At 43.5% G+C, this 23,667-nt stretch overlaps 1 protein-coding gene across 1 annotated transcript in view; it reads left to right on the plus strand.

Moving 5' to 3' along the window:
• LOC105569775 overlaps positions 1-23,667 on the plus strand; it is a 141,414-nt gene that overhangs the window by 94,677 nt on the left and 23,070 nt on the right. Inside the window, exons 8-9 of the mRNA XM_012026500.1 lie at positions 1,585-1,951; positions 17,230-17,542. Of these exons, the coding sequence (XP_011881890.1) occupies positions 1,585-1,951; positions 17,230-17,542 (680 nt within the window). The remainder of the gene's footprint in view (positions 1-1,584; positions 1,952-17,229; positions 17,543-23,667) is intronic.

The raw sequence follows: 23,667 nt of genomic DNA on the forward strand, positions 1-23,667 counted from the left end.
TTAGTAATTACGAAACGCTCGTTGCAATGCGCCGGACGCGATGGCACAATTATCGTACGTGGTGGTGTACTACCGCTCGGATAACTCGTCCTACGTGGCCTGCCGTTGATTGATCGCGTTACACAGCGGGCCCGATTACAGAACAACGCGTTACCGCGCGGTTACGAGTTTAACGCTGATAAAATTCGCTCTGTAACCGAAATCTGCGTCCCGATTCAATAAAATCGACACTGGGAAAGAGAGAAAAATCTGTGCCACTTCGCGAAACCGGAAAACGGAGATGGTTATGGGATTTGATATCCGAATTCACTGTTTTCCGTTTATTCATTTACTCTCGTCAAATCATTCTGAACGCATCATGTTTCTTTGTTCAAAAATATTCATGTAGATTATGCTTATTCTCTTCATCTTTTGTTATTATATAGTGCACAAAATTGTTGTTTTTTTCCCCCAAAGAACTAGATGTATTTAAAAATTATTGAAAAGTGCAAGATGCACACAGAGTAAATTTACAATAAGTAGTAATTAAATAATGAAAAATCTCTTTCCCTCTCTCTCTCTCTCTCTCTCTCTTAGAATATCATTTCTATTCAGAAACATTTTATATATTACACATATATAAAACAATTAGAATACAAATATATTAATGAAAGCATATGAAAATAAAAATATAAAACTCTTTCATTTTACACAAGAAAGCTAAGGGTATCTGTGGCGATACTGCGCGCTCGCGGAATTACATAAATTGCATCCGTGGCCGAGAAGAGTATTTACCGCTATAAAGAAGCCTCTAAAAAAATTTATTCGTGACGGCAACCACCGCTTACGTTCCGTATAGCGCTCCGGCGAAGGTTACTATCGATAAGACAAGTGGAAATTGTGCGGGGCGTCTACCCCATAAAAAGTTACGTATCGTCATCACGTTGCTCGCTCGTACGAGAAGAACAAATCACCCTTCATAAACCCCGTCTTTCGGTTTTTCAATTTCGCGCTACCCTCCCTGTCCTTCATCCCTCCGCGTCATAAAGGTTTTCCGCGCGGATTTATTTAACTTTTCCTTTAAATCAATCGCACGGTAGGAACGTAGCTCCGTCGAGTTTAATATTTGATCCCGAGTACGAGTGTACGAGTGCTATACGAATATCGAACATTGCGGGAGGTCTTTTGTGTTTTGACCGCTTTTACAGCGATAATTGATAAGTAATATTTAATTCCCCTTGTATCGCTCTTATCGTTATTTCTTTCTTCGTTTGACTCGCTCTGAGACCTACACGGAGAGGTCGATATGGTTGCCACATGTCTAATTAGGGTTGGCGCAACCCCAATAAATAGTAATATTTGGGTCAGCTATATCTGTGGCTGCCTTACCCACATTGGTATGATAAGTAGTGGAGACAACTATAGGTGCGTTTTGTGCAGCAAACTTAGCGAATGTTGCGACACAGAGCAATGTAGATGCCCCTACTAGTTATACGGCAACATTTTACTTTTAGTTATTTTTGCCTTAGCCGGCCTCTCCGCGTGTAGAACTTTAAGATTGCAAAGTCCGACGATGCCATTCTGTGTGATGCGACAATGTCACAGGTTCAGGTTCAGGCTCCGGCTCCGGCTCCGGCTCCGGCAGCAGCGGCTGCGCATCCAGCACCCTCGGCACGCTACCGCTGAATCGCTGCTACTCGTCCTTACCCAGGGGCGCGCTAACGGCTTACGGCAGCCTGACACGACCCGCTACTCTACCGCGGCTACCCCTGGGCCTAGGCTTGGGTCCGGCGCCCAATACCGGCAACGGGCCTCTGCCTCAAAACGATCGGGATCGAGACAGCAACGGAAGCAGCAAGAGAAACAGCGACAGCGTGCTCTGCCATCGGCTGCCCTTGCTGCATCCTCTGCCCACGTGCGACGTCGCCAGTCATCAGGGCACCGGTTTCCACGAGATATTCAACGCTATCAGGTAATTCGTTTTGTCTCGCATGACTTTTTATCTTCTTGTCAAGTTATCGTTATTAATTATATGAAGGAAAAGGGAAATGGGCGGAAACACATATACTATTTAGAATTTAATTTAATCTGGAGACATCTTTGGATAAATATTATAGATATTATCATAATTATATATTTCTTTTATCTTTAACATTGTTTCTTTCATCGTGACACGACGTGAATGAACGTCGTTTCAGTGAACTCTCGCCATTTCTTTTGTCCATAAAACACCCTTTGCATCTGTTTTGCGGGCGCTCTTACACCTTCTACGTTAGAATAAATTTATTCGTGAGCGATATTATTTATCAGAACGCATGCGAATATGCAGTTACGCGCTACTAATCATCCGGGAGGAGGGAAGATTCAATCTGCGGCCACCGCGAAACGTTGATGCCGCATAAATCCCGATCGATCTTCGTCTATCGTGCGCACCAATAGTTCAGCATGAAAACCCAATAATTTCATGTAGAATGACATTATACGCGGTAACGTTAATAATTATGCGCAACATTTCGTTATCGACTTAATCACATTTGCCATTACCATCATAATTACCATCACAACTGAATGTTTTACGGTCGAGATGGACCGTGAAACGAGTGACGGTCGAGTGTCGATCAGTCTTGATGCATATAGATACATTTTTACGTATAAATGAATACGAGCGTCCCTGCATATATATTCCTGCGGCATGCGTTCCGATACAATAATCGCATAAACATGTCCGACTGAATAAAATATTCAGCAAGAGACAGTCACGTGCTGATGAAACATTACATTTGAAATAATAATTGCGTCTCTAGTGTTGCGTGAAAATTTGCGAGAGTGCTTTACCATTTGGTAATTTCAATAAAAATTTAGACACATACGTGGAATTTCGGGAGGGAATTTTCCGAAAAAGAAGAAGGGCGGAGGACAAACTTTAGAAGTAAGGACGACGACTCTTCGGAAAGAAAAGAGATTTTTTGGGAGAGAAACGATCTCCTTGCCGTTCAACTCGCTTCCCGAACTGTCGTTAGTACGAAGGAAAGGGCGTATTACATTCGCGACCTTGAAGCGAATCTCGCGAATGGCCGAGCAACTCGTCCCTTCCTGATTACCTCCTCTGCGAAGAGGAGCTTCTCGAGGACGCGCTACGTAGAGCACCCACGAACTTGCTCGGGGGTCTCCTTCTTCTCCGAACGACCGGCAAATGAGTTATGGAAATTAAAGCGAATATTTCGTCGGCGGAATTATGCGAAGTTCGCGGACGTAGATAGGCGGAAACTTCGGCCGGCAGCTCGATCCCCTCGATTACGTCAACAGCCTTTCTCCCCGGCGCGCCGCAAACTTGCAGAAATCGCGCAACTCCTATCGTCATTCTCGGCATCCCGACAACGAAGAAACGGGATGTGTTCGCCGGCACTCCGGTCGACCATTAGATATCGTCCCGAGAGTTTTAGTTCTTCCCGGACGAGATGGAACTCGGAAAGTTCGGCGAGCCGTGCGCTTATCCGTGCGAGAAGCCCGATATTTCGCCTAATTACTGTCGGAGCTTGCCCGGAGCTGCGCGAGGTCCGCGCGAATAATTTGCGGAATTATTCGGGCGCGGGCCTGAAATGTAATCTTCTTTTTTTTTCCTTTGCAAAATTTGGACACATGAATACTCTGAAATTTATATTTACCGCCTCATTGCCTGTAAAATATTCCTCGAGTGACTTGATATTTATTTTTCCAACAAGTTTTCTACATAACTGTGCAACGTCGGCCACAAGTAGGTTACCTTATAACTTGTTACAAATTATATAACTTGAGTTTTCGTAAATTCCTTTTACCAAGACATCGGAGGGAACGCCTGCATTTTTAATCTCTCGAGCATTAGGAGGCTGGGATTGCAAGACGATTGCAGCTGGGTTAGATGTTAATTTATCTTCGCGCCTTGCAGATCTTACGTCGCTGCATGTCTGTACGTGGACCATTAATATTATTTAAAACAGCGCGCGTCCCGTGATTTATTGTTCGCGTAATCGCCGGAGTGTCGCGCGGTCCAGCTGGTCGCGGCCGGAGGAAGGAAGTCGATCCATTTCTCGCAGATGCGAACCGACGCGGGTGCTCCCAACTGTATTCTAAAGATCTCGGGGGAAGATTTCTTAAGACCGCGACAGGAATAAAAGTCCCGCCGCCACCTGCCCCATCGGCCGTTCCTCTTGTTCGCGCCTACGAAATCGCTCGGTACGTGCGTGTTCGATTACGAACGTGATAAATAACTTGCGCTCCGCCCCTACGGTTAATTGCTCGTTCTCGCTTGATCGCGAGATACGCTCTCGCGCCTCCGATATAAGCGCAGCTCCTTCTGAGGTAATTGTAACATTGAGCGATGAATCATGATGCAAGCTTTGGGCCGCCAGCACCATTCGGTGCTACACCACAATGTTCACGCACGCAACACAAGCGTGCGTGAGCCTCGTACACAGTAAAAAATAAAATGTTAAAATTTTTTACATGTCCCAGAAAGTCCACTCTAAATTGTAAGTTAAATTAACATTTATCGCGCGTGTTACTTTTTGACAAATTATAAATGTTAATTAATCAACACTGTGCTTCACATTTACGCTTATGTTCTTTCAACCTTAAGTGTGATGTAATAGAAACAGACAGGATAAGTAAACTGTACGAATGGTTGCAAATCAGAATAGTCGAAGTAATTTTTAAGAAACGTCGATACTACAGGTTTCGGTTGATTTTGTGAAATAGTTGTGTTAAAAGAACTCAAAATAATGTTCAATTTTTCAATAACATACATAAAGTGTCAAGTTATTATGTTAACATCAATATAGCACATAAAAGTGTTACGAAAATAACAGCATATCTGTTTTATGTTAATTTTACATTGAAGTAAGAATGAAATCTTTGTAACACAAGAAAATTTTAACATTTGAACACACGATTTTTTACTGTGCAACGTAGCTCGCGCAGCACTCGATGGTGCTGGCGGCCCGCGGTTTACGTCACTAGCAGTGTGCGTTTTAATTTTTTCCTACGATTAATACAAATTGTCCAATCCACTAGAATGCGATTAATTTCCATTAATATCCTCGTTGGGGGAAAAATAGCCGTCGCGATTATCTCACTTGCGCGTTTGTCATGGTCGAACTGAAAATAATATCATCGATCAGGAAATGCGAACGAGTGATAAAAGACAGGCGATTTGAAAGTTATTTCAAGTGTCTTTAACCCATCGAAATCGCATAATACTTTCGCCGAACGTGAAAATAACTAGCCAGAGACTCGTCAGATTTTCTGCGATGCAACGAGCAGTTTTTAAAAGTAATTTTTTTCTCGTTCATAAAAAGCACTCACTCTTTAGTGTACATTTATGTGTATTCTTAATAAAACATTCGGGAATTTATACTCAACTTTTATTCACTTTTATATCAATATGATAAAACGCTGCTCGCTGGCTTCGATGTTCGGGAAGTAAACACGATCTCGATGGATTAAGTTCAATCAATGGCCGATGGGTTCTCCCATTTCGTTATTAAAAAGAAATTGAAAATGTTTATTCGTTTGTTTCTGGAGTAAATTAAGCCCGCGCGAAACATATGATGAATGCGCGGGCATCGATAGCGACCGCGGGGGGCGGGCCGTGGGGTTAATGGAACCGCGTCTTGCGTATTATTGCAGATTATCGTCGCATAATATCGCGCGAGAAAATTACGTTGTTACCCGCTACGTACCGCCGCCGCTGAATAGAGCCCGGCGAGCAATTTCGCGAGGATTTGTATTCGTTATCGACGTTAAATGCACGGCGTAAAAGCGACCCCGGGAATCTAATTTGCAGTTACCCCTTACGTCATAAATTGAGCGCGCGCACCAACGTCAGATCTACGTGACGTGTTTTTCGGACGCCCGGGCGTGTTTTCGCCGAATTTCGGGATACGGTAAATTTCGCGACCCACTGCGACTTCGTGACGTATGCGGTATGCGTGTGTGTAACAGGTGTGGGCGAGGTGTACCGGGCGAAGGTGATGTTTTTAATTAAAAACTCGCCTTCGCCGAGTCGGACGCCGGGTCGCGCGGATACCGGCAAATTGGAGTCCTCGGCGGAAAAATATCCCCCGAGATTATTCCACGGGCACCGCGGGTCCGCGCCTTTCCGCTTTGCTCTCTTCAGCGCGCCTTCCCGACGTGTATCCGCGACGCGCGAACGTATTTCCATTAAATTTCTCGTACCGGCCTTTATCGCGTTGCTGCCGTCGACTCTCGCCGCGACCTGAACTTACGGGCGCGCGAGAAAAATAACGTCAGAATTTCCAAAGCGCGCGAGAAACGCGCGCCGGAGCTGTGCGCCGAAGAAATATCACTGGGAACATCGGAGCACCCGAACTTCCGCAAGGCCGTCCGAAAATATACAATTACGCGCAGCTGCCTTGTTACATCTCGCTTGAATCTGACTCCGCCTCTAAACGAAAAACGCTCGCCGATTCATTAAAATTAAAAAACAAATAATTTTACCGAATTTTTTTGCAGAGCAAAAAATGCGAATATGCGTGAAAAGTTTTCTCTATTTAGTTTCCGTTGAAATTTTTCCATTGAGAACATGTTGACGTTTCGCGTTTCGTAAAAATTTTATTATATCACTTTTATTTATATAAGTGATATTTTTTCGTACGTATCCGTGTAGATGTTGTGCAAACAAGCATTTTTCCACTGTGTTTTTCCGTTATTCGTTTATGACATTCTATCGGGATATAATTCACCCTTTTTTTTTAGAAATAAGTTGCGAAAATAAGCGAAACGTCAAAAAGCGGGCCTGCGTCCTCTGAAAAAAAAAAATCGCTGAATTTCGATTATCCGTTTCTCGTAAGAAAAGTCTATTAGCGGTCGTAACGCCGGTGCGTCTCCGCGCCAGCGAAAAAATAGCGTCTGCCTCGTCCATATTTCGCGGCTAAAAGAGATCGATGTACCGCGCGGGTGCGTCTAAATGACGTTTATCGGCGTTTTCCCCCATGGAAAAGAGAGCCGGGACAAAAGGCGACTAATCGATCTCGCTTTCTGCCCGCGTGTTCCGTCATCCTTCATAAACGTGCTGTCCAAGATTTTCCATAAGCGTCAAAATATACACGTTCCGTGCCAGCCGGGCGGGGGGTGGATCGTCCGTCATAATCGATTCCCATCGTCGAGATAACGACGGGCTATTTCGCCCCCCGAAATTTCGCAAGTCACGCCGAATCGCGCCCGATCCCTCATCGAGGCTGCAGCCGCGTTAAACGCGCGATCGAGACTTATCGATCATCGCGCCCCGCGCGAGCCTCCGTTACACGAGATATCGCAATTCCTCTCATTCTCCGCCTCCTTGTAGAATTTTATTCCGAATCATTCGGAGTAACATGTTCAACGTCTGTCGAACGTTCCGTTCGCTTGAGGATCGGAAAGATATTTCCGTGAAAAATGGTCTTGCCGCGGATGTCACGTCGTAATCAACGATAGATTTTGGCTCGGGAAGAAACTCTTCGGAATTCGCGAGATTTATATGTGTAAAAAAAATCACATATTCCGCGATAAAGAAGATTGTAGCGTGGATTTAAAGAAATTTTTAGGTTCAACTGAGTTTCTTAAGGCCCGTGTCCAAATTCTAGCATCGTGGACACAGGGCCTTTATAAATGTAAACTTGTAATATATATATATATTTTTAAGACTCCGATGAGATGACTTGACCGTGTCTGGCAATTTTTATGTTGAAAACTCACAACGTTTCCACCATGGTTTGTGGTCCTTTTCCAGTGATATTGTATCAAGTGTTCAGTGTAACAAATTAAAGGAGCAGAGCTTAGGTTCGCCTAAGCAATTACTTAATTACGTACTTTAATTTATTACGCTGAACATTTGATACGATATCACTTGAAAAGGACCACAAACCATGGCCGAAACGTTGTGAGCTTTGAACATTAGTTTTCCTCGTCAAAAGATAACTCATTGTGCGGATATCCGAAAAACATCTTACGATTATTCTTAATATTCAGAATATCCACAAAATATCCTTCAAACACACGATGGTCGTCCATGGCATATCCGTTTATAAAATTTGTGGACGTGGATTAATGTACTTTTGAATTGGTTATAGCAGATCTGGAAAATCATAAGAATAACGTTATATTTTGATAGAAAATAGACGTTTCGTATGCATGCACTTTCGATTAAGAATCGACAATTCGTCTGATCGATTTGTTAAACCGAGGCCCGGCGTTTGCTTTGAAAATATCAAACGTTCGAGACCGGGGAAAATAAATCGCTCGCAACTAACATAAATCCAACCTTGTCGGACTCGACGATAAGCACGGTGGATCAGATTTAAGATAAATTTATCGCTGCCCCAAAAATTCCGTAATAAACGACACCGCGATTTTTCTCACCCTTGTTTCTCGCGGATCATCTTCGGCGCGGGATATCAACGTCCAAACATCAGCATGGACTCCGGGTACAAGTACCTGGAGAATACGCGGGGCGTTTTCGAGGGTGCTCGCGAACGAAGATACATCGCTTCGACGGGAAACGACGGGGTTATTTCGCCGATTCGCCGGCGAAGTTCGCCCGGCGTAACGCGAGTTCGCGAATTCCCGGGCCTGGGAGGCCGGCGATTTTTCATCGTTTCAAGTTTCGCCGACGTTTTTCATCGCCGTCGGACGATCTTCTCCCGCCAACACTTTCGTCGAGCTCCCGACGAGCTTCCTAAATCACGCGCAACACAGCTCGCGATAAGAGACACGGCTCCCGGGATTAGAGAGGCCAGTCAGGCACTCGCGATAAAAAAGTTGAGTCAGAACTGTATCCATTGTCCATGGCAAGCTCGATGGGCTACCAACGTGAGTCGTCAAGTCTCCTACATATCGTTCCTAATTTTTTATGTAAGCGAGAAAAGATTGCGCTCGGCAGATTTTGTAAAAATGCCGTGAGTTCATGTCGCCTCTTTCACTTGGTCGTTTTTTAATTATTATTGGACTTGAGATTGTAATTTATACGCGTTATTAACTTATTAAGTCCTGTACAGCCCACTAACTTCTATCTTTAAGCTTCTTTGAGAGCCTCTTGGTCTCAGTTTATTTTAATGTTATAAAAATATACAATGTATCGTAGCGATTGACCGAGCGAGGGCCAGACTGTATAGGAATATTCCGGCTGGCCCAAATAAAATCTTCTATCTACGATTTTCACTTCAGTGCGTCTGATAAGAAACTTGTGGGAGTCGCTCGCGAGAGACGCGGACTCTTTATCCAAATTAGCGTCGTTACTTTCGCGCGGGAGCGCGTCGAGGGAAGATTTCAATTTTCCACCTGGGTTTGAAAAGGCAGTTGGAGCACTTTTGCGAACCGGTCCAGCACGTTTTATTAGCGTTTCTTGAGACGATGGAGGCGGATTTAGCTCGCCCGCCACTTTCTCCGGATAATCCGATAACAACCGCGAATAAACAGCCGAGGGGTGTAAACGGTAACGTTTACATCTTAAACTGATGTCATCCGATTTTTCAGTACCGTGGAGATTACTTCGATATTGATAGAATCTACATTCCGTAAGCTCTTTCTCTCTTTCTGTCGGTTTTAAGCGAGAGAAGACGTAAGCTGGATCTATCGGTTTGAATATCGAAGCTCACGCTATGAAAATTAAACTTGCGAATTCGTTTGTTTTATTTAGACTAACGCAAGTGTGCAAATACTATTTACACATTCGGTCACACCTGCATCCATTGTCCATGGCAAACTCGATGGGTTACCAACGCGAGTCGTCAAGTTTCCTACATGTCGTTCCTAATTTTTTCTGGAAGCGAAGAAAAATTGCGCTCAGCAATGCTAGATTTTGTAAAAATACCGTGAATTCGGTTTTCACCCGATCACATTTTTCATCGAATATACAATTAATCGGGTATATCCGTTTGTTCTCATGCAATTTGATTATCCGATTATATTTAATTGAATAGTTTTCTTAGTGTACGTATATTTTGGTGGAATTATCTTGCATAAAGTGTACGTGCGCAATATATGCTCGCGTATTATTGATTATAATATAATACGGCACTTGTAGTAATAACAACTTAGCAAGGGGCTCGGTACATCAACTACCGAGCACGGATTTCTCCGGATAAACGGAGTTCCACTGTATCTACCTAACAAGCTTCGCGAGAGATCGCCGAAGATCCCGGAGGTGCAACTCGCAGGAACTTGTCGAAAGAGCAGGCTGAAGCGAAGTTGAAAGCGGGAGGGTATTCCGCGAGACGCACGTCGGGTATATAACGCAGTTAAGTACCCGGTATTTTTCTTTCGCGGTGCAACTTCGCGCGCCGCGGAAACTCGCCGGTCGTTCGCCACGAAGGGAATATGAGGTCTGTATCGCGCGATTTTCCCCGTAGAATTTATTACATGACTTATTGTCGGATACGAAAAATGTGCATATCAGTTTATCTCGGCAAAGTGTTTTTGGTCCGTGTCGCGGCATAACTTTTCTGGGGACGCTGGAGTAATTCTACACCTTTTGCATCTAGGACTGTCAGTTCATGGAAACATTTGTGTAATACTCAAATGACGACCAATCTCTAGAAGATTTAATAGAACACTGTCTGTCTGTACTCAAAAGTCACATAATTTGTATATTACACAAATGTTTCCAGGTGCAAAAGGTGCAAAAGGTGCAGAATCGCTCCAGCATCCCCTTACATGTATTATTATTAAAATAAACTAATTTGAACTACGTAAATATACACGAGCGCATATATTTTTTATTCCAACGAATATAATGCGGTAACGTTCCGGAAGTTCCCGGCGGCAACTCTCGCCAAATTGACATATTTGTCTTATTAATGCCACGAGAGAGGGGGGAAAAAAAAGAGAGGAGTCAAAGTTATAACGTGGTTTCACAACGCCGAGGCTCCAACGTCAAATTCTCGCTCGCTTTTACAGCATCGCGTTCCCGCGCGTCAAATTGTAATGCTGTTTCGTCAGCGAATAAATATCTCGCGATTGTTGTGAAATGTTTGTTCTCCGTGAACCGGCGGCGAACAAAGGGCATCGCTCTTTATAAGAGCGTAAAGTCGAGTGACTTCGAATACGGCGGCAATAAAAGGCGACGCGATAAAGCCGAGGTGGCGAGGTGGAGTTAACACCCCGGTAAAAATGCGCCGCGTTCCATTTTCCTTTAAACCGGCGCGGGGATTTCGCGGCGCAGCGCCGTCCCGCCGCGAAATCCCCGCGCCGGTAAAACTGTCGAAACTTAAGCGCAATATCGCCGCGGCCAGTTTGACTTACGATCGCGGACTCCATTGCGGCCCCGGGGCTTATCCCGGCCGCGGTAAACGCGTTCTGTTCGCGCGAAATCTCGTCGCGCCGCGCCGCGACACGTCGCGCGAATCCAACGCGATTCGCGGATAAGTCGGGAAGTAAATACAGGGCGTTATGTTGCGAAAATTGCGAAAATTGCAAAATAGTACAGGACTTTTCGACTCAGTCTAGTCCACTCTATTCGTAAATAAGAGGTGAGGCGGGTATTACAGAACACCCTGTATAAATGAACGCCGATCGTGTAGATATTGAATAAATGACGCTCGTTAATACTTAATAAAACTGTCACTTCGCGCATTACTGCGCTGCAATACACGGACTCATTAATTATTAATAGAGGTACGTGAAATATTTATCGAGTAATTATTAATAAAGTCAACGCAATCAGCACGCCCAATTTGTCCGATGAATTCTACGCCTTTTAAATGCAATACCGCAGAATTGTGTATATAAAAATATGCACGGGGAGAATTTTCTCTTAAAATTTACCCTGAAAATCATGTGGTCGTTGGGACAACGTGGCGGTTTAAACAACCTTATACGAGTTCTTTGAAATTTTACCATCCATTTTACTAGTAAAGTGTATACTTATTGTAAGTATATTTACTAGTAAAATGTGTGGTAACATTTCAAAAAATTTTCCAACATATAAATTTTCCAAAATAAAATTCTTCGAAATGCCGTGTGGTTCCACGACATATGATTTTCAGGATAAATTTCAAGAGCAAATTTTCTCCGCGAATCGTTATGCACATAATTAGCTTTGTTATTAAATATGAGAAAGAAATGGGTCTGTACTTTAATTGGAATATATAGATCTGAAATCTTAACTCGCGTATTCGGCGAATTGAAGGAGGTGCAATTTGGTTTGAAAGGATTTTATTAGCTAGGGCAAGATGACCGAATGCGGATCAACAATTTGACGAGTCGCTAATAAGCGACATTTTTAAGTAACTCACTTAAATATCGCTCTTTTATATATTTACAACTCTATGCTATATTGTCGATATCATGAAAGGCATCGACGTGTTTTTGCATTGCTTGTTAGCGATTTGTCAAATTGTTGATCCGCATTTGGTCATCTTGCTCTATCCCTATACTGGTATCTGATCCGAATTTGGTCACCTGGATGTCAATTCTGTATAAACAAATTTTAACTCGGTCCTTTTTAAGATCTAAACTAATTAGAGACGTCAACGTCATTTCTAAGATCTAAACTAATTAGAAACGTCATTTAGGACCTGACACAGCCGGAAGTAGCTAATTAGATTACTATGTGAATTCCGTATCTTCCACTGAGAAAAATTTTTATCGGATAAACCAATTAAACATCGTTTCCGATGGTTGTTGTTTCAAATTACGTTTCCCGATTAAATTATGAATACATCTGATGAAATGCAGTCACCGATGAAACTTGATTGAAAAATCGATCGCATTGTTTTATCGGATATACAATTTAATCGGATATATCCGTTTGTTATTATGTTACAATTGGATTATCCGATTATATTTAATCGGACATTTTTCTCAGTGTACGCTACAGTGAAAATGCTAAAAGTAAATAGCTTCGTCTCTTTCGAATCGTCCCCTTGGAAACGCTCACTTTTAGCATTTCCACTATACTGTAAGATACAGAATTGAACCCCTTACCCTACTTTGCGTAGCTCGCGTTCCTCCGCAAATAAAACCGCACCATTGAAAAATAAGTAAATGGAGAGTAAAACGAACGCCGGTTTTCATTTATTTTCACGAATCGCTCTCCTTCTCAACGCGACGTACTCAAAGAACCGATCGTATTTATCGTCGGTAAAGCGACGTGGAAAATTAAACGCCGACGCAATAATACTCGCAGGCCCCGAGACGTATCGCCCGCGCTTTATTTCGGGGGAAATTTCGTGTTCCACGCCACGAATGATGGTGAAACGCCATGTGTTCCTTCCCACCGGAATTACCCCGAAACTTTCACGGCGAAGGGTCGAAAAATTGCCGGGTCGATCGCGCGCTGTTTTTAACAAATTAACCGTTCGGTTGCTCGCGCATCTTGATCGTTTTCTAATACGAGATGTACACGCTGCTTTACATTCCCGAGACTCAACGCTGCGCGTTTCTGCGTTTATTTCTGCAATCGTTTTGAGAATCTCAGACATTTCTTACGAATTCCTCAAACATTTTCCATAGTAATTTTATTAGAGTAATCTACTCGCTTGTTCCACACTAATTTTATCGAAGAATCCACCTCGTTTTCCCCTTCTCTCCCGTTTCAAAAGAAATCGAAAAGCTCACTTTACAGTTTAATTATTAACTCGGCGCTTAACGTTTATCACTCTTTGCCAACTCCATTTCTAATTCTGAAAAAGCTTACTTTGCAAATTAATTATTAACTTGACACTTAACGTTTATTACTCTTTGCTAATCCCGTTTCTAATTCCGAAAAAGCTCACTCTGAGGCTTAATTAATGTTAACTCAACACTTAACACTAATTGCTCTTTGCCAATCCTGTTTCTACTACTGTCTCTAGAAGAAAACGAAAAAAAAAGAACAGTTAAATTTCGAAAAATATATTAAGCGCAGGCTCTGTACAAGACCTTCTTCTTCCACGTGTATCAGGGTTAAAGCCTGTTTTATCTAGTTCTCCTTCTGGTACCTTGAGCATTTGATTTTACTTCATCTTCGGTAGGCTGCTAAAACTTGCTGAAGGAAACCCCCTTCTGAACGGCTACACCTTTAAAGCCTAGTGCAGACTGCACGCAGCAAGCGGCAAGCGTCGAGCAGCGAGCATCCAACACTGCTGAATTTTACGGAAGCGTCAGCAGTGGCGTAGAAAATATCTCTTCGTTGATTGGCTACTGCTCGACGCTTGCTGCTTGCTGCGTGCAGTCTGCACTAGGCTTAAGGCTGCGTTCAGGAACACCACCCGAGTACCCCAGCGTCGTTCTACCCTTGTTGCTCACCGTATGTTAAACAAGGATTAAATGATACACTGGGGCATTCGTGTGATATTCCTGAACGCAGCCCGAAGGGGTGTGTGTGGCAAGATTCTCTCGGTGGTTGCCACTTCCCTTCGGGAGATTCCGAAAAAACCCAGCGGTGTCCGTGGATTTGAACTCGGATCTTTTTCGTTCATTCGTTCACTAAGCGGCGCACATTTCTCCGCGCCACGCTTGCCACCGTACAAGACCAATAATGTTAAATATGGTAAGGGCGGTAAAAGCCTCTGACGAATTTTGCGCGATATCTAAAAAGGTGTTTGCGCTTTGTTAGACGTAAAAGAACACGCCGCTAGTTAAATTTCGGTTAATTCTAGCCAGCGCTCGTGACTCTCGAAAGGCCATGCAGCGATGCCTCGCGAGGCATCTGCAAAGAACTGCCAAGAACGATTCGGCGAATTGAGAAGAGCCTCGAGGATTATTTCCGCCACGGCGAGCAGTTTAAGTCGGAGCCGCGCAACGCTAAGGAATTCCGGTACCCTCTCGCTCGCGAAATCCGCAGCTTTATTACGCGAGCCTGACGCTCGCGGAATATTCGCCGCGCGCGCGCGCGCGTTCCCCGTTTCTCTCCCTAGGTAGAAACGTTTATTTTTGTTAGAAATTCAACGCGTACGTTCTCGCCGCGCGCGCCGTGGAGGGTGCGGTATGTATTTTTGTTCTCTCCCCGTATATATACAGGAAGAGATGCTGCACCGAGCGGCGCGGCGGCTCTCGAGCGAATTTACCGCGCCCGGGCCGTGCGATACCGTTAAAGGCAGCGCCATTAGACGTACGTACGTAGCAGCGACGGCAGCAGACGTATCGCGAAACGTATGTACGTATCGCGGCGGCGGCGGCAATAGCGGTCGGGCCGTCAGTAAATATGGGCCGAAGTAGATACCATTAAATCCAGACGCGGTACAGCGCGCCGGCCGGCTCCGCCGCCGCCGCCGCTGCTGCTGTTGCAGCTACTATTGCTGCTGTTGGCCCGCACTTCGAATCGTTCGTCTTAAATTGCCCCCATTAAACGCACGTACGCGCGCGTAAATCCTCGCGGTGTCGGCCGCCGCCGCCGATTCGATTATTCGCTCTATAATTCGGCTCGTTGCCTCACGCTCATGTGCGTTACACGGCCACGTGTTTGTTCATTACGTTCCGTTGTCGTGACGTTGATCGATCTAGCGCCGCAAGATTGCACGGGGCGTTTGGGAAAGTGACGCGCCGTAATCGCACGCACGTGTACGGGGTTTCGTTAAATTAATCTCAAATGAAAATCACGGGCGCAAGGTCAGGTAATTATGCCGCAACTTTTCGCGCCCGTGGTCTCTAAAAGTCAATCAGTGGATTATCACTGAAAACGGCGAATACCTAGTCGTGAATTTGCAGTTGTAAGTGTACCACGAGTAGCGAGTGTGGCGCAGAGAAATGTGCGCCGTTTAGTAAACGAATGAACGAAGTTCTGTTAACTGTAAAGCACTGAGTGCGCACTACTGCAAGCAATCGAATTCGATATAATATAATAAAAAAAATAGATACTTGTACAGATACAGCTTCCTTTGATGAAACTTTGATGAACTTCAAAAAGGCGTTAATATTATACAGAGAAGGCACTTGATTTTCAGGAGATTACGAGCCTGAACGATGAAAGAGGCTTTCAAAAAATATAAATGCCGAATTTAGGACTGATATTGCGATGTAATTGGGTAGACCGCGTGTGAGCATTTTCCCGGCAATTTCGATAAAGCTGAAATTTAATGAGAAATTTAATTAAGAAACTAATTAGTCTGACTTAAAATTAAGTGGCGCGATAAAATGATGCTGAAGATAAATAAAGGGCTACATTCGTCTCGATTAACTTTCAATAAATGTATCCATTAATCATAATTCCAATTTGAGAAAATATTTGACCCCGAAAATTTAGGCTTTTCCAATAATCCTTTGACGCGTCGTTATATAAATCTCAAGCGACCCCCTTTAAAGGAGACCAATGTCGGGATGAAATCTGTTCGAAATTGTCCCAAAAGTTTTGCGCGCAAAAAGAAGATACCCTTGCGCGATTCCATTTTCATTTCGAGTCGCATTTCATTCGAAGTTCCGTGTCACTGTTATGAGAACGGCCGCGTTTTTTGTGTAAAATTGATAGACGATGATGAGAGCCGAGACAGGAATTGCCGTTAGGTACTTTTTACGTCTTTCTTTTACTTAACGGCAAAGTGCGACCCAATTCGACAGACCTCTATCATCAATCTTAAATGATTATTGCCTCATCAGCTGATTCGATTAAACCTTTCTCCTCTCTCGTCCAATTTGATAAGCTCTCGCTTCTCTTACTGAAGTCAAACTCAAATTGTCTGACGTGACACGTCATAAATCAGACTTCGCGATTAGAAAATTAAATAAATTATTGCGTCAAAATGTACGAAGAAATATTAAATCGATTTGTTTTAAAGATCCTCCTTTGTTTCGGAGAAGTTCTCTTAGATTATATCTCGTTCTAAAATTGTATTACTTGAAAATGAGAATGCAACACGGAGTTTGGGAGAAAAATGTTTACAACAATCGTGCAAAATAATTAAAGATAATTCCAGTATACGCGTACAATTAGTATTCTTTATGATTTACGTATGTTATAAATCTTCATTAAAAATAAATGATAGATAGTCCAGGGCCAAAAACAAACGAGCACCGACAGGTGTTATTTCAAATAAATTTTATGTATCTATTTATTTGAAATGTCACCTATCGGTGCTCGTTTGCTTTTAGCCCTTGACTACCTATTCTTTGTTTGCACACATTCACGAGTTTTTGATTATTTTTCATTGCAGATTTTTAAATCCTTTTAAAATTGACTAGCTTATCTTTATACACGTGTACTTGCGTCTTCTCAATTTCTAAAGGATTGGGAAGGAAATTTCCCTTGGATTCTCGTCCACAATACAATCCGACTGATCGATAACGTTGCGCTTTGTGTTTCAGAGAGCCGAACTGCAAACTGAGGTCTCTAAACGTGTCCAAATGTCTTCTTGGCGGCTTGGACGCCGGTTGCCTAGGCGAGACCGTAAGGAAGGCCCGCAATTTAGATGCGTTGAGGGCCGCTGGAGCGTCGAGGCCGGCCGATGTGATGCCCTTAGTGCTGGCCCTGACAGAGGCACCCTGTCTCCAGCTGCTAGATCTGTCTAGTCCCCGGCTGGCTTTGGACGATCATCCTTCGAGGCTGCTGTGCCACGCTCTGGCCAGGAACTCGACTCTTAAGCTGCTCAGTCTAGAGGGATGGACTTTCCGGATAGAGGTAAGTGTGCCGTTGTTATTCACATGGCTTGTTACACGGAGGGAATTTTCTTTTAAAATTTACCCTGAAAATCGTATAATTATGGTACATTTTAAAGGATTTTACGAGAGCTTTTTTTAACTTTGCCATACATTTTACCAGTAAAATTTAAAAAAACTCTTATAAAATTCTTTGAAATACCGTGTTGCCTCGCGATCACATGATTTTCAGGATAAATTTTAAGAGAAAGTTCTCTCCTGTAGTTACGCTTTAGCGCGTTTTATTTGTAATCGTAATGAAAAGAATGTGTAGTAAAAGTAAACGAAAAACCATTAAAAGAAGAATTCAGACTCGTACAAAGCGGCAAGGGGATTAAATCCTCAAACGATAGTTCCGTGAAATCCTCGACTTAAGATACATCGGTGAAGTTAAAAATATATATGATGAAATAATCGTATTCGTCACATTTAATTTTCGGCATATTTAAATGAAAGCATAGCAACATCGTCAACATAAGTGGATAGAATTTTCAGAAATCGGATAAGCTCTTTCGTACCGTTTTTCGTAACGAGTAGGAGAATCCATTCCTTAACAAATATAAAAATTTCTGCGCCTTACAGGGGAAAATTTCAATGTGAGATTCGTTATTACATCCCGCGAATAAACATCTCGTACAGAGCAGGCGACGAAACGTCTAGACCCCGTCGTAACATCATCTATTTTCGTATTTTCGCGTGCGAGGAAGAGCAGAGCTCGCGAAGGCGAGATCGCGGGCGGCGAGATAAGGATAAATTAGAAGGAAAGGAAATTATTTGCTCTTCCGTGCGGGCGTGCAATACGGAAGAGGTGCGAGACGGTAATGTTCCGCCTTCGCAACCGCAGAAACTCACAATAGCACGATCGAAAATGGAAAAGGAACCGAACGTCCAATCGATGGTCTCGATCACAATGCACAAATTTTCCGTTTGTGCCATCGAAGATTCTCTAAGATCGTACATAAGTTAGTAACGCAAACATTGAACATCCTTTCTAAAAAGTTCGACGATACGCGAAATAGAGAAATATTCAAATGTTGCCTTCTAAATCGCAATTATACATAAAATTCGATTGGAATATGTTTGAAATGTTGGTGTGTGCTGTGCAATAAGTATTTTATGAAAAAGGATTTTGCAATAAGAGATTTTTATACTGACATTTATACTGATGCAAAATTAATAGACATCGTCAGTTGATTCCACCATGAGTTTATTGCCCTCGGAGCGAAATCTGTTTAGTGGAAAGTTCGTTGTTAGATCGTGTAATCGTTACGAAAAAAGATTTGCGATTGAATTGGGGCGTTGAAAACCTGTTATCTCACATTGAAAACCTATTTCATAATAGAGGACTTTCTTCAATTCTATATTCTGCATCAAATGGTTAGCTCTTTAGATACGTAAATACTGAAAAATCGTAAAGTAGGACATTCGTTTTAAAAGTATATTTCTACGGCGCCGTCACTTCGGCGCCAACAGTGAATTATCGATCGAGATTAGTGTCAATGCGGCCGTAATTAATATTAATTAATTGCTATATTTGCTCGCAGCACTCGTCAGTCATTTCGCCGCGCGATGCAAAATTGCATGTAAATTATCTACGTCGTGTCGCATGTGGATATCATTCGGCCTGTATCGAGTGTCCTTCGTTTCGGCGATAACAAGTGGCGATACCCGCGAGCCCCGTTAACCGGTAATCGTCAACGATGAAAATGAGGAGTTCGCGCGACGTTCTGACCCAAACCGGTGCATCCGGCGACGCAATCTTCACGTTCGATAAACACCTCTTACGACCGACGTACGCTCGCACTCTCGGCCCGGTGGTAATAACGATAATAATTAATATTTACCGGGACCAGGCGAGAGGAGCGACGGTGAAATAACGTCAGATTAACGTAGAACATCGATGTCATAACAACGTGGCGCTCAACCGTTTCGCCCCGAAATTTCCATAACCGTGACTCGCCCCATACGCAATATCCCGGCCTCTAACGTAAATTTCATGGGGAAACAATCTTAACGCGTAGCTCGTTGATTTCAATAAACTTAACATCGAGCACTACGAATTACTTTATGTTAGGATTCTTAGATGAGCTTCCTTCACTTGTTTATTCGATGCCGTTTCTATTTGTATGAATTTGTTAAATTTTCTTCTGTTATTATTTTTTATTTAGTTACTTGTACAATTTGCCTCTAGCAACGCTTGTCCGGTCTAATTCAGTTCCGATTGATAAGACTTAAGAGAAAAATGTTTTTTTTTATATAAAATGCATATCCGATTTAAATTTTCATGATCCACCGTGTGACAATTGAGTGGGCAAAAGTTAAGCATGCCTTTTAATTTATAAACAATACCGACGAAATATTTAATTCGTTTAATTTATGACGATTTCTTGAAGAGGTACGCCTTTGGTCAGGGGTACACCTTCATTTTCTGCCGCTGTAATCGCGTCTAAATAAGCATCTCGCGGAATCTATAAAGGGATGCAAGAGGAATCGCTCTCATCGGGAAACTGCAATATCGTTTCGATACGAAGTTCTCTAGTTAGATTCACGAGTCAATATTGTTTCCATTTCGTTAAGCTTTGAGACGCCAGGAAAAGCCGAGCCGAAGAGAGAAACGAAAGAAAGAGGGCTAGATAGATAGATAGATGAAGAGAGAGAGAGAGAGAACACGCTTCAGAATTTACAGGGTGAGGTCGGTTCCGCGGTATGCGTTCGGAATCTGCAAGACTGCGCCCTCGGGGTGTGCCCTCGAGCTTTCGAAGAAGTTATCGAACGCTTCGAGAGATCGACGAAAGAAATCAACGAGGGGCGGCCTTTGGCCCGCCAACAGTAACTTCGTATGCCGTAGCAAAAGGGAATCGACTGGAACTCCGCGGTTTTCCGTCGAGTGTCCGATCTGTCTGCTCTTTCGAACCCGGAAATTGCCCGGCAAAACATTTTTGTAGCCTTTAACCTGGTAAACTAACTTTTTTAAACCTGTCACACACCGTCGTGAGATCAAAGCGGCGTGGCATGTCATAACCGCGAAATCCCGAGCAACTTCTTGCGTCAGACGTTTCAGACGTTTCTCGCGTATGTATCGAGAAAATTTTAATTGCCCTTTACATTGTACTTGTTGATAAATATTAATTTAATATTTCGTGGTGCTCAATACTGTATACTTATAGAAAAATAAAACTACAATGAGTAGTTGTAAAGTTATGAAATTCGAGATACCGCGAAAAATAAGACAAGCACAAGTCAAAGTCCTGCTTCAAGCGGGATTTTTCTCTACATTTTTCTTTCGTATTTTAATTCGGGATTACATTTAGGACAGTAAGCGTAAATTACGCGCGAAAAAGAACCGTCGATTAAAATTCCCTTTTCATAGTAATTTAATAAGAGAACTAGCTGTCCAAATAATTCAAGAGGAAACATATTTCTTCCGCGCGAGGGATTAAACTTGAGGAACTTAGTAACAACATTTATTGCGCGCAGAACCACGCAGGGCAGCGCATGTTTATCGCTATTTATTTACCCGGCGAATATTGTTTACAAGCCGCGAGTTCCCGCCGAGCTCCCGGCCGCAATTAAAGACTTTCAAAGTACACGCTAACGAGCGCGGTCGCCTCCGTCCGTCGTGCGACGCAACAACCTCGTGCGTTTAATCGCTCGACGTTTAATCACATTCATAACGACGAAATTTTGAGGCGCGCACCCCGTAGAGCGGCTGCGGATGCTGAAAATGCGCTAGGGCCCGTTTTCCATTCGCCAAACGCGCGACTTATGAAACAAATTCCCTCTTTACCGCGACATTAAATATCGGATGTTAATTATTTTACGTAAAAAAAAAAACTCACTTGGTATTAAGGACGCGTAGTTACGCTGACGTAATGCTATGCGAAACTACGGGAAATCCTTAAAAATCCCACACAAGTATTGAAAAGCATCGAATTGAGATCTGAACTGTAAATGTAATTAGAAGGAGGGTAATCGGCGTCGATTAAGGAGATTATCATCGTGATTATTTTTCTCTCATTTACGGCGACAATGTCGCGGCTTAAATTTGAATACGAGCCACTTTGCGCCCCGCATTATACACGATAGCCTTTTTAGCCTGCCACTCGCCCTTATCCGTCCCTTCTGCCGCGGAATTGCCGGCGCGACGAGCCGTTATCTCGTCAAGATACGAGCTGCGAGCGACAGAGACGATCTTGCCTGTAAACGACCTGAAATTAGGACCGAAGGGACGGAGGGACGAAAGAAGAGGACGCGGCCGCGAGTAATCCCAACAGTCGCATACCCTGCGAGCGGATAATTAATTATCGGCGATTCCGGTTCGCGCTAAGAGAAGCGTGGAATAAGGGCGGCGGCGGCGGCGGAGGCGCGCGCGCGCGAAGGGTGGCCTCCGGGATGGCTCGAGTATTGTTTAGACGCTCACTAATTACGGAACAGTCAGCCCGGGAGCTCGACCCGCCGGGCGGAAGCGAGTACTGGAGATACCTTCAATTTATTTTGCTCTTACGCGGCGCGGACCCCATTGTCTTGGCTCGTTTATTAACGGCGACGCCACTCCGCGGTCTGTTCGCGAGGGTGGATCTTTAAGAGCGTGTTTTTCACAGCGGGACACGGGCCTTGAAAAGGCATTCGTGCACCCATTTCCGCAGCATCCCGCGGTTTCAGACGGACAGGCTGTTTATAAGCCTCGTCCACCTTTCACGAATTTTGATAACCTGACATCCCGACGTCCGTTTCCTGCCATTTAAAGATCTCAGCTTAATTCGGTTGTTAAAGTCGAAAAAACAGACGCGAAGATGTCGTCTTTATACTGTTGTTGCGACAAACATTAGTCCCAGTCTACAATAGATGATTTAAGCCCTAAGCTTTAAGAAATTGGCCAATCACGGTCAAGTATGAGTAGAATGCGCGACTGTGATTAGTCAATTTCTTAAGGCTTAGGGCTTAAATCTCTATTGTAGACTGGGACTTACCACATGCCTCAGTGGTCGAATTGGCGAGGCGCGCGCCTAGAGAGTAGGGGAAGTCCAGGTTCAAACGCTGACTGAGGTAATATCTCCGCAAATTTCTGTATTAAAACACCGGCCGGTTAATGTCGACTAAAAAGCTTGATTATTGTTGACTCGGTTGGTTTATGTGTGTCATACCTTTAATTTTACTTTGATATTTCTCGGTAACCGAAAAAGTGCAGAAATATTCCTCCGGAAATAACCGTGCTTTTTAATAGCGAGAAAGAAGCTGTAGCTCATATCGACGGTATATATGGAGGATTTATCCCGAAGCTCTCCTTCGAGGGGAGACGCGAGATATAGACGCGCCCCGTCCTGCCACGCGAAGAGATTATTCAAATCCGAGCGTAGGACGCAATTCTCCCGCGGGATTCTTTCGAGCCTTCCTGAAAATCTTCCTGATAGCTTATTATTCCCGTCGATGGGCGTGATTTTTTCGTTCACCCGATCACGGTGGATCATCGAAAATGATCCTCCATTGGCACGTGATTTTCGCATAACTGACAGTTCACCGTAGCTTAGAGAATCTTCGAGACAGATGGCGTTCTTTTAAAACTTTTTAATTGTACTTTGATAAAGAATTTTGGCGTATCTTTTTTTTTCAATTAAACTTTCCTGAGGCATTAGATTTCGGATTACCGGCAAAAAGCATTCGAATGAGATATCAAAACCGCTCTCCTTATCATTCTTTATCGTTCACGAGACTCGCGTACAAGCTTCAACTCTTCGGGATATTAATTAGATATTTAATTGCCGAAATGTTTAACGTCTATGTAAAAACTGAAAATCTCTTTGTTTATTAAGAAGCTACGACGTCGAGATTAAAGTCCCGACGTTACAATGCTATATACTAGCTATTCAGATGCAGCGTTGCGTGCAACTTTCTGCCCTAATTTATCGGTCGCATTATTCGTTGCAGCTCGCGCTCGCGACCTAATTATTATTACGCGCGACTGTTTTATGTGCAGCGCGCGAGATAAAGCAGGATTTTAATAAGCGACGGCTCTTCGCACTTCATAATTACGCCCGTTCTTGCTCCGCGGATCATCGCCTCCGGGATTAGACGTTATTCAAGCGCGCCATTTCATTTTCTGTCGTAAAC

The sequence above is a fragment of the Vollenhovia emeryi genome, unplaced genomic scaffold (genome assembly GCF_000949405.1).
Source record: "Vollenhovia emeryi isolate VEMERY1.0 unplaced genomic scaffold, V.emery_V1.0 DF939123.1, whole genome shotgun sequence".
NCBI classification, from domain to species: Eukaryota; Metazoa; Arthropoda; class Insecta; order Hymenoptera; family Formicidae; genus Vollenhovia; species Vollenhovia emeryi.